The sequence below is a fragment of the Suillus fuscotomentosus genome, assembly GCF_016647785.1.
Source record: "Suillus fuscotomentosus strain FC203 chromosome Unknown F5891scaffold_34, whole genome shotgun sequence".
Classification (NCBI taxonomy): domain Eukaryota; kingdom Fungi; phylum Basidiomycota; class Agaricomycetes; order Boletales; family Suillaceae; genus Suillus; species Suillus fuscotomentosus.
The window spans coordinates 211,012-222,550 of NW_024539546.1; the positions used below are offsets into that span (position 1 = coordinate 211,012).

The 11,539-nt window shown below is 48.6% G+C and overlaps 3 protein-coding genes across 3 annotated transcripts; 1 reads left to right on the forward strand and 2 right to left on the reverse strand.

Moving 5' to 3' along the window:
* Window positions 1-26: 26 nt before the first annotated feature.
* On the reverse strand, window positions 27-625 carry F5891DRAFT_1189973 (uncharacterized protein; the record flags this gene model as incomplete). The annotated part of the gene is made up of 5 exons (XM_041367235.1): window positions 27-101; window positions 148-204; window positions 253-369; window positions 425-498; window positions 562-625. 5 exons carry the CDS (start codon window positions 623-625, stop codon window positions 27-29), a joined length of 387 nt encoding a protein of 128 aa, XP_041224741.1.
* A 5,734-nt stretch (window positions 626-6,359) lies between these two features.
* On the reverse strand, window positions 6,360-8,963 carry F5891DRAFT_1129110 (Sodium/hydrogen exchanger family-domain-containing protein; the record flags this gene model as incomplete). The annotated part of the gene is made up of 11 exons (XM_041364360.1): window positions 6,360-6,530; window positions 6,707-6,933; window positions 6,966-7,582; window positions 7,632-7,666; window positions 7,708-7,755; window positions 7,804-7,904; window positions 7,954-8,350; window positions 8,386-8,596; window positions 8,640-8,730; window positions 8,785-8,860; window positions 8,904-8,963. 11 exons carry the CDS (start codon window positions 8,961-8,963, stop codon window positions 6,360-6,362), a joined length of 2,034 nt encoding a protein of 677 aa, XP_041224742.1.
* A 393-nt stretch (window positions 8,964-9,356) lies between these two features.
* Window positions 9,357-11,501, forward strand: F5891DRAFT_1234483 (SPRY-domain-containing protein; the record flags this gene model as incomplete). The annotated part of the gene is made up of 2 exons (XM_041369613.1): window positions 9,357-9,702; window positions 9,762-11,501. The coding sequence occupies 2 exons, from the start codon at window positions 9,357-9,359 to the stop codon at window positions 11,282-11,284; spliced, it is 1,869 nt and encodes a 622-aa protein (XP_041224743.1). The 3' UTR covers window positions 11,285-11,501.
* Between the last annotated feature and the right edge of the window lie 38 nt (window positions 11,502-11,539).

An 11,539-nucleotide genomic window follows, 5' to 3' on the forward strand; every position in this document is an offset into this window, starting at 1 on the left:
GTGCACAGGAATACTTGCAACGCTAATTACATGCCCTTTCCACGCATCTGTCTCCGGTTGATGTCTGAACCATAGACAAAAGCACCGAAGTAAGCTGTAGTCTGATGAAATTATCAGGCTGAGATGGGTGAAGCACAGTTGACCAACATATGCCATGCTACCAGTGCCAATGAATGGGTCATAGATCAATTTTCCAGGGGATGCCTAGTGGTCGTGTAAATTCGATCACAAGCAAGCGCAGGACAAACACACTAGTGTCTGATTCGCCATCAAGAGGGAAATCTCTGCCTCCATGCTGGTGTTTCCAAAGTACTGGCATTTCTTAATGTCGAAGGTTCCCATCAGTGAGCATGCAGTTCCATGTACGACCTAAAGATGAGTGACAATTCAGCTAACAAACAGGTAGAAGGTGTGCAAAACGCACCAACCTGCCGAAGTAGACTTGGGTGAATTCCCCATCCTTGTGCAGTTCACCATCAGGTGCTTGGCCACTCTCATCTGGTGATTATGAGTTTAGAGTGCACGACAACACTACGAAGGTGTGGGGAAGTTGGAACATACACTCCTCAAAAACTGTGAGAGTAACTTCTGGGTTCTTCATCTCAATCTTACCCAAAAAATCCATGTACAGTACACTATCTCATAATGCATAATGTCAGGACCACTCAATTGTTATGCATTATGAGATTTATGCATTAGGACATATATCATGCTTCATGACTGTTTGTGATGTTGCATGACTCCACACAAACTGTGACACAGTTACAGCGCATCTACCTAACAAAAATAAGAATCTAATGTAGTTTGTGTTCCATGAAGCAGCTCATTGTGTCGTAAGTAAGCCCTAAAAAGACAGATTTGCTTTACAAACTCAAGTGGAAGTGTTTCAGAGTCACCATTTCTGAACTGAAGACAGGCTTCTTCAAGTTGCTGACACAGTAAGAGTGTTTCTGTGCGAGAAACTACTGGTTCAGCACTCGCCTCATCATCGGAATCCACCTCAATAACCTCGCCCAAGTTCTCTGCCATCTCCCGCTTCACTGTAGCAACAATGGACCCATCCCCACCTTCAAACCCAAGGGAATCTCCAACCTCTCATTCCTCAGCTGGCTCAAGAAACTCATCCAAAGACAATGTCTCATCAAAAATGTGATTACAGACCTTCAAATTTTCAACAGAGGCAGTGACTTCATCCTCGAGGGCTGTGAGTTGAGCTGGAGGGGGCTGGCACACGGGAATTTGTATTTTTAGACCAGTCCGTCGAGAAGCAGCTTGTGCAAGCTGTTCAACTGCACTTGCGGCAGTACTGGAATCCCCTTAGTGCCTCCGAAGTCCGGTTCGGTCAGGTTCATGGCCCTATGTCTGCGAACCCTGAACTTGACCATTGGTCAGGTTCAGGCATGGTGGCCGAACCTTGGACCGGACGCCTTTGAACGCGTTCGGAAGGGTTCAGTTCAGGTTCAGAACACATTCAAACTCTCAAACCGTTGTTTAAATTGCAAAAAAAATTAAAATTGACAAAAAATGAGAACAAAACCTGCTAGTACGAATAACTACTAAAACTCTTCCTCGACGACAACGCAGTTATCGTAAGGAGCAGCAAACTCAGCCTGGGATGTTGCAGAAATGTGGCCTTGACGGTATGCACTCTTGAGCAACTGGAGAGCCTCGAATGTTGCTGGCTGCAAACAGCTGCGACGTGCGGTCCCAGTAATGCCGCCGCTTGAAAATGCACGCTCGGACGCAACTGCGGATCCCTGGATGGCAAGGTAATCCTTCGCGATGCGGGAGATGGTCAGGTACTGGATAGAATGGTGCTTGAAAAGTTTTTTGATGATATTAGTATGCAAACAACATAAATTAAACAATAAGACGTACCCCCCACCAGCCCACTACGTTGTTGACATCCTCAAGGGGTGCATCTAGGTAGTCCTCAAGTTCTTGACGAGGCCTTCGTGTAGTTGTGTCGTTCATGACACGCGATTTGACAGAGCTGCGCATCCAACTATGGCCATATGATCCTTGGCAAGTGAGCGAAGATGGGACGGTGACAGATGGCTCTGCAGGAGCCTGTGAGACAGTACTGCAATGATGATATATATCAAACTATGTAAGATTAGTATACAATTGAGGTGTGGGAAAGGGTGACCAGGCAAAGACGTCCACGAGTCAAACGTCATAGAGATTTTGCTATCGATGTGCTTGAGCTTCTCTTTCACGCGCTCGACTACCATATTTGCACGTTTGAGTATTTCGTCCCGAGTTTTGGTATGGTGGGGAATGTCTCGGTCTGAAAGTGACGGCCGGACATACTGGAGAAGGCGACGGAAGGGGCCCTTATCTACAAGTTGAAAGGCCTACATGTATAAGTATCTTAGAATTATATCAAAAAAGGAAGTCGCGCACCTCATCCTCGGCAACAATGAGTTCGATGATGTAATCCATAAGTCTGGACTTCGTGAATGCTGGAATTTTGGGAGGAAGAGAGGCGTCCAAGGTTGCCTGACTCATTGTCTTGAGGTCAGTCTTGAGGTCATGAGGTATTGCATGATTGTGCATTACAAGACCGCGTTCTTTGCAGCGGTCCCGATAAACTGGGAAATGGCACTTGGGATTGCGTGCGATGTGCGTTCGTCGAGTTGAGATACCACCCTTGAAAAAGCACTGGTGTAGTGCGACATTGTTGGCCTTACATACCTCACACCACCACCCATTTTCATGCTCCTGAGTGTGGGGGTTGACACAACCTTTCTCAAAGGTAAAGACCGTAGTCAAGTCAGCGCTGCGTTCGTCCTTCTTGAGAGATTTCCGGTCTTCACGATCCTGGTCGCCAAGGTTTTTCGTTCTCTGGTAAGCCTCCTCATTCTCGTTCTCTTCTTCATCGTCCGTGAAATCCTCGAGTGGTGGGGCTTCTTCTTCGGCATCCTTGTCCTCATCAGTACCAGTAAATGCTCGCTTGGGTGCAGGGGCACCTCGAGGAGGTCCTGGAGCTGACCGTTTGGCTGAATTGCTGCTGGCAGTCTCACAGACCTTCTCCGTAGGTTTGACAGCACGACCCGAATGACGTATGAAAGAGCTGAGAGTGCCATTGTGCGCAGGAGGGGGAGGGGGAGGAAGCATCGGAGTGTCATCATCGGCATCATTGTACCAATCAATCTCGCTAGCATCTTTCAGCGAACCATCAACACGACGTGCGGAGGACATGGTGGCAGCAGTAGCGGTAGCAGGGAGTGAAAATGGCCAACTTATACAACAAGTAAGTATATTGTAACTAAATTCAAAATGATTGCGCACCATAAAGCCCTGATACACGAACATTCCGCACCAGAAAACGCCGGAGTGTGAACAAATGCCAGAACAGCAGTGTGGTGAATCAAAAGTGCGGACAGTATGTCCTGAAATAAATGGCATTAGAAGTTAGCAACGACAAACAGTGAACGTGTTGTGAACGTACCGGCACCTTGATAAGTCGCATTGCTGAAGAGACCAAGAGAAGAACACGGATGAGGGCAATGTAGTTACTGCAAGTAGGCTAGAAGGGGGGGAAGACAGTAAAGTGACGGGCAAGCACAATGCTTAAACAGAAAACCTTACCAAAAACATGAGGCTTCGTTGCCGGTTTGAGAATCTAAGTTGGATAAAAATACATCAGGTTCAAACCGGTCCGGACGCGTCTGGACCGGTTCACGTGCTCCAGGAAAATACCGGACCTCGGACCTATTAGGGGGTTCGGTCCAGCAGAAATACCGGACCTGTGACTGAACCAATGGTCCAGTCCGCAAAGGTTCGAGTTCGAACCTAGGTTCGGGACCGGACTTCGGAGGCACTAAATCCCCTCCTGCATCCATCACAGCCTTGAAGGCAGGCTGCCAGTTGGCATCAACATAATGAGTGCCGAGGATCTCTTTCATGTGCACCTCTGCTTCCAGCAATGTCATTTCTGTTGTTGTGAAATCTCGAATAACACGCCAAGCGGCTGGGTCTGCGTGCAGCAAAGAACTTGGAGGTAGAGTTTTACATTGTACCTAGTCACTAGAACACTAAAAATTACGGTACCCGATTGAAGACCCATCCAGCCAAAAGTACTATCTCATAATGCATAATGGTCACCCAGGTCTATGCATTATGTGGTCAATTAATTGGGAACCACGTTGGGACTCTAGAAAGTTGATGCATTATGAGATAGTGTACTGTATGCGAAGCTTTCGATGATCTGACGCTGACGACATTGGCTGATGGTAGAATTGTATCCTGGGACAAAAAATTTGAATGATGTGTCTGGGATGAATTGTTCCCATTGCGGGCGAGCTCGACTGTTTTTTTCATGCAGCATCTCGTAAGATGCGCCTTCGGCATAGAACTCATGAACAGACTTGATTAAATATCTTTTGAGCAGACAGTTAGTGAATATTATAAAGACACACTTTATCAGGGTGCATCTCTGAGCCAAAATATGTGCATGCTCTTCCTTGTCTAGCATCAGAATCATGAATGGTCATTTGATGGCATTGTCGAGGACGTTGGCGTAGCGATCAAAGCCTATCGTAAAGCCATGGAGCTCAGATATCGAGAGGAGCTCTGGCACACGGAATTCCTCGTGTGATTGAGCGAATACGAAGAGGTACTCCATTATTTGATAATCTGTCGGGAAGGCGTCATTTCCAAAACAAGTTTATCTTTGAGGTGTTGTTTGGCAAGAGCTTTTGATCCAAACATCATGCAGAGAACATAAGCGGCAGGTACACTTAAGGGTGATTCTGACAATGTTTCATATGCCGTGATGATTAGTCCGTATTACCACCCATTGACGCCAACACGTATTCCAGCTTCGTCTATCAGACGGCATCAAGGTCATTCCAACAGTGGTTGGGCTGGGGCCGAGCGTTAGCTCGGTTTGGACGCTGACGAGATTGCCGCTGGGTGGGCGGGAAACAAACTAAACAGGCGGACTGTCAGATGACCATTATATGCGTTAAGGTAGGCGGCTAGATACGATAATAAGTATGTATGTACGGGTATTCGAGATATAATCTAATGTGACATGAAAGGATTATATTGCGACGATAATGGGAGTGGAGGGTGGGCGAAAAGATGAGAAACGAGCGAGTTGGACGTGCGGAACAGAGAAGAAAAACGATGAAAAGAGGAGCCGAACACTCTCGCTCAGCTGGACGTGTGGTGCCGATTCTGACTTCCGGGCACTCTGGAACCGGCACCTTTCACATGGCCCTATAACCAAGTCATAGGCGCGGGCATCAGAGGACTGGTGAGCCGCAGATATTGTCGTATATGCCGATATATGATCATATATAGAAAAGGTTTTCGTTATATAAAACGTCGGAAAACCACCGCAATCAAGCACCCTGGGGAGACTCATGAGTTCTCTGATGTATGAACCTGCTTTCTAAGTCTTTTTCGGGGATAAATCGTAACGAAAGCATCGTTTACAAGGCTCCACTCTTGCGTCCCCCAACCACCCAGAGCAGAAATTGCTCGTGAATCATCCCATCCAAACCACGCAACATGAGGAAATCGGCTGTGAGCAAAGCTGGACACACGTTGGCTTGCCGCGACTGAAACCAGGGACAATCCAACCCAGAGTTCACGAAGCGTACTAGATGACGGTCCTTCGTTCTGATGATCCAAGTGTGCGCTAGTGGCAGCAGTATGAGACAATACACCCTGGGTGTTGGTGCGTCTTTCTTGATTTTCGTATAACGTTCCCAGATCTTCCGCCTCTACTCCCTCTCTACTGAAATCCATTTTCGGATCATCATCAAACCAGTCTTGGGCGTTGAACCACATTCCTAGTGAAGAGAGTTTCTCACACCGGCTGGCTAGGAGCGCAACTTCGGCCAGAGTAAGTCCCTCTGATTCCCATGTTTCGCCGTCGTCGTCGACACGTTTGTCCGTCTATGTGCCACTTCTCAACCACTGCAACCCTAGTTCCTCGATATCCTTCCAGGCCTGAGGAATAGTCTCCAGGTCATCTCTGCAAAGCGCCGGCAGCCGTCCGCCAATGGCACGATCTGCAGCCACCGTATCCGTGACATCGATCTTGAAGCTACGCAAGTCATGGAGTGCGAATAAAGGAGATATCATAGAGACTGGAGCCCCTTGGCTGAGGTACCGACTTGAATGGGTTTGAAAAAAAATATTCTGCTATGAACTTGAAGTTTTTGAGATTGATGAACTTCAGCCGATCTTCGTCGGTCCGGTTGGGAGACAATAACTCCGCAATTGAGTAGAGGGCAAAGACTGACACGGGTCTATCCACCCACAGCGTAAGGTCCTCTATTGAATGGGAGCCAATCATTTCCAAAATCGCAGTGGTATGCTTCAGAGTTGCCGCGCGCAGCCTAAGCTTCTTGAGGGTGCTCAGAGAATGTGATACAGGACAGGGCAGAGCAGATTGAAGGATGTATGTCGAACGAGGAATGCGAGTTGACGTATTGCTCCCAGAGGATGGTATCGGCTGTCTCAGATTCGAAGTGTGTTTGTCCATACGATATGCTTGGCATAGCGACAGTCTACAAGAATTGCATCAGAAAAAAAGACGAGAAGCACATGCAGTCAACGTACTAATTGAATAGGCATTCCGCGGTATCCTGTGTCCCGTGTTTTATCACTGTCTTCCGGCTTTGGGCGTACGATCGATGGCCATTGGGCCGCAACACGCGCAGCACCACTTTTCGACATCCCGCACTAATGTCGCACTAATCCCAGGATTCGTACATAGCTGCATCACGAACTCAAGCGCCAGTCGATCATCGGGACCACCGAAAAAGGGTAAAAATATGTGGCGTGCACTCCCGGGACCGGTACCAGAGAGAGAAGTGCCTGGATCGATGAACAGGGCAACATCCGTATTGCTCTCTGCCAATATTTTACGCACGAACTGCGAGTGCATCGTGGCTGCCGAATTTCCCGTACCTATAGGTTCGATCTTCGTGCTGTGTGTGGACTAAATGGGTCCTGTCTGTGAATAGACGATGGCGGGAACCATTGCAAGAGGATGAGCTCGGATCCATGTTGCATCGCATGATTGGAGACAGTTTTTGACATGTCCTCATACGGGACAAAATAAAGCGAACGCGAAACGCGTATGTTATTGAGCTCTCCAAAGGTGCGGAAGGCGTCCAGAACCGGATCAGCACGGATGAGGGTACGCACTGCTGAAGACATCCTGATTTCCGAATTCCAGTCTGGCATCTCAATCAAACGGAGAGCGTTCACGCATGTCTGAGTTCCTCGAGGATTTGGCAGTGCCAGTTGGGTGGCCGCCAGCATTCCCGACATGTGGTCGAATTTGTCGATGACAACAGTGAAGCGGGAGCGCCATGGTCTATCCTCAGTCACGGGAGACTGGGGGTCATCTATATCTTCGTCCCTGTCTCCGATTGACCAACGTGGAACCTCTCCAGCTAGCGCATGAACCCGGTGTTCAGGACGATGAAAAACGAGAATCAAGGGTGTGATTATGAAAGTCAGGACTAGGGCTTCGAGGACGAACATCGAGAACACTCTTTGGGTGAGAATGCCAGTAGAAAGCCCAATGTTGAGAATGATTAATTCCACGGGACTGAGAGACTGTCAGGACCACACAATCTAGATGAAATCAGAAAACTGACCCTTTGCAACACATCAACGATCCAATCGTGCTTGACTCTCGCCAATTCATTCCGGAAATCCGACTGGTGATCGTACAGTGTTAAGCAATCCAAGATCGGTATTCAACCCGGAGAGCGTGAAGTACTGTTAAGTAATGAGCCATATCGATCGCAGCAGATCCAGCGCCCATACCAGAGGTAAAAACACGATCGTCACCACATCTTCAAGTTTTTTCATCAGCGAGACGGCAAGGGCTCCTTCGCGGGGGACAATGACACCCGCCAGGAACGCACCTGAACATGAGGTCTGCATTGCTTTATCACAGCAGTGCACATCACTCACCGAAAAACGCACTGATCCCCACGATATCCGTGAAAAACGCACATGCCCAAAGCACTATCAAGATAACCATCATGAAGAATATCGTAGGGCCGTTCTCCAAACTTTCTGTGAACCTAGCGAACTGGAGCAGCGCGATTCTAATGGGCCACATGAGAAATGCTGTGAATGCCACGAATGCCAGTAAGATCCACAGAGCTGTAAGCCCGGTGGTCCCATTGACAAGAGCTACGGCCAGTGCCAACAGACTCCAACAGAATACGTCGTTGCACATGCTAGCCGTCAGAGCAACGACGCCAACCGTTGTGTCTAGGAGCTTCGATGCGGTGAGGATGCGACGAAGAACGGGGAAAGAGGTGATAGAGAATGACACGCCGGTGAAAAGCATGAAGTGAACAAACTCGACGGACCAATGAAGTTGTGGTAGAGTGGCACAGAGATGGCAGCACCGAGACCAAAGGACAAGGCCGTGGTAGATAGTGCAATGAACAGCGATGAGCGAGCATTACGCGTGATGATACTTGCGTCGACTTCAAGACCCACTATGAAGAGAAAGAGGCAGATGCCAATGTTGGCAATGAGTGAGAGATATGAGAGGGATTGAGCGGGGAAGATGTGCCAGGTATTCGACCCATTGCACTTGGACCTACGATGAAATGAGTAACTGTTAGTACCATATGAGGGATGACCTCACTCCACCAAAGACTTCAGCAATGACTTTTAGCTGTCTGATCTTGCCCAAGGCCAGTGACAGCAATCGCCCAATCAGAATAATTATACCTATAATTATAATGGATTTAAATTGATACCGTAGACACACTTGGAGCAAAGGACGCTTGCATATTCGAATGATGCATAGCCTCAGTGGATCAGCAGTGGTAAACGCTGTAGGATCTACTCCTACAGTACCCTTTAATCATGCGCGAATGATGCATCATAGAAAAACCGCATACCTGGCCCGTGGTCTCCCTCTTCCAGATTCGAAAAAGTAAAGCATCCGAGAGCATAGACATAAGAGAAAGATAGATACGAGTGATGGAATCTCACCTTGACTAGTCTACACTTGTAATACCAACCGCAAGAGCGGAGTTCCATCACCACCCCAACATGACGCAGGCCGACTTATTGCAGACGTCCCTCTATGATCTCCCGTGAAGTTGCCAAGATGAAACTACGGATCACTTGTGATAACTTTTGGCTGCGGCGCTGGAAAGTCTGCTGCGTGGCTAGATGCTGTTCGATGGCGCTCGTTATGTAATAATAATATCACCCGGAGTGGCTCGGCTTATGCCGGATTACGTTCCTGTCTGCCCGTTCACCCAAAGCTAAGCTACACTTCTTTGCTAGAGTACTCACCACACACACTTAGCTATTGCTCATAAAATCAACCTAATTCATTGGTCATTATGGCCACACAGGTCGTCGTCAACATCAGTCACATCGCCGACAACTCCCTGGGTAGCTTTCAGACCTCAAGAGATAACTTCAATTCACAGCCTGCGCCAGATGCTCTTCTCTTCATATTGCCTTTGCTTATCGTGCTCTCCACTTTCCTTTTCATTCTCCTCATCTTTCTAGTATGTGTTATATTCATTCGAAGACGACGCGGTATCGTCTTGCGAGACAGTGATGGACCTACCGACATGAGTCGAGAGGAGCTTATAGACGGGGAAGGAGGCTTTGAAGGCGTGGAGTCTCGCTGGCTCGAGAGTGTTTCTGAAAATGTTCGACGTTCATATCTCAGAGCAAAAGGTCCCTTTTGTTTCTCAAAATTTCTTGATCCCATATTCATGCAACCTTTCTTCGCTCAGATTACCAATTGCAATATGCTCCGAACTCGGAGCCTACAGATATCACGTTATCTCAATTCCTTTCTATCCAGGAGAAGGGTGTCTCAGCATGGTCCTTTGAGCCAGACTACGAAGCTATTAATTCACTTTTGGTTCATGCTCGCACGGAAATCACCTTCCTTCCCGATCCTGCATCCGCCTCGTGCGTGCAGTCAAATTTACCCCTACCCAAATTGAACGAGGTCTACTATTGGGAAGTCAAGATGTTTGATCTTCCCGAAACTACTACAGTTGCCGTTGGACTGGCCACCAAACCCTACCCACCTTTCCGACTTCCAGGTCTAAACCCTTTCTCCGTCGCTTACCACTCCAACGGTGACAAGTGTTACAATTATCCCTTCAATGCATCACCATTCGGTCCTCTACTCAAAGAAGGCGATGTTCTTGGCATTGGTTACCGTCCTCGCACAGGAACCGTGTTCTTCACTAGGAACGGTCGTAAGATGGAAGATGCTTTCATCGGCCTCAATCGTTACAATCTATTTCCCACAATTGGAGCAGATGGTCCATGCAGTGTCCATGTCAACCTCGGCCAAGCTGGCTTCGTCTTTATTGAGGCGAACGTAAAGAAGTGGGGTCTGGCTCCGACCGTGGGAACTCTGGCACCCCCACCTGCCTATGGGAGCGAACGAGGCAGTATCTTACTGGATGTGGGAGGTGGCGTACGACCCAGCGTCCCAATTATTTCTCCGCCAAGCACTTCTTCCACGCCCCGCAGACGCTCTCACCGCTCTCGAAGACCGAGCAGTGCAATCTCAGCATCAACTATTCCTGTCGCTTCTTCACCACTTAGAGGTACTCCCATATCATCACATACTGGGGATGCTAGCGGTCCTCCCCCACCGATTACACCCATCATCGAAGAGCCCGACAGCACAGACCCCTCAAATGGTCAAGAATATATGTCTCCAACAGATTTACCTTTCCACACGCCACCAAATCACACCCTTCCATTGTACCCTACGCCAGAAGGCGAGAGCGAGCGGGAGGACGGAGAGGGCACCCCCTCCCAGTCACCAACCTCCTCGCGTTCACAATCGCCAGAAAGTGAAGGTGCCGCAGGTGCGAGCAGCCTTTTTAGCATCCCTCGCTTTCGGCGCGAATCCTTTACTCACTTCCTGGCCGCGATGCAACACGCAGGTTCCGACTTGACCATTCAGGTGCATCCACCGCCTGATTCGCCCCGTTCGCCGAATCCGCCCACGCCTAATCAGCGTGATATTCATTTGCAGGCTTTCACTAGCTCTGCATCGACAGAAGGATCGGATGACACGTCGGAAGCGAGATCTCCGACGTTTATGAGGCGCGATCCACCAGCATATTCACCGTTGGATGCATTCACATATGCGGAGGGCGTTCATATTGACTTACCGGCCGATGTGATCGCTGCAGCTCTGGAAGGGGGCAGTATTCCTCCTAGTGCAATTGGTCAGGGGAACAGCGAGCGGTCAGAGAGGCGTCGTAGCAGACGAGACAGACGGTGACACGCGAGGTTTTATATGACTGGATTATGATGGTGAGTCCCAAGGGCTTTGACTCCGAATTATACCTGAACGCGCGAATATTCCAGTATCATTTGTGCTGTGTAATGCTCTGTAAATTCGTTGCGAATGTCAATCTTTGCTCTACATCTACTACCCACATATCTCATGTATTACGCATGGACACTTTTCGCTTTCACCTTACAATTTAATTCGACACAACACTCAGCATTTGGGGTGGGGTTACTTGCGATGTGA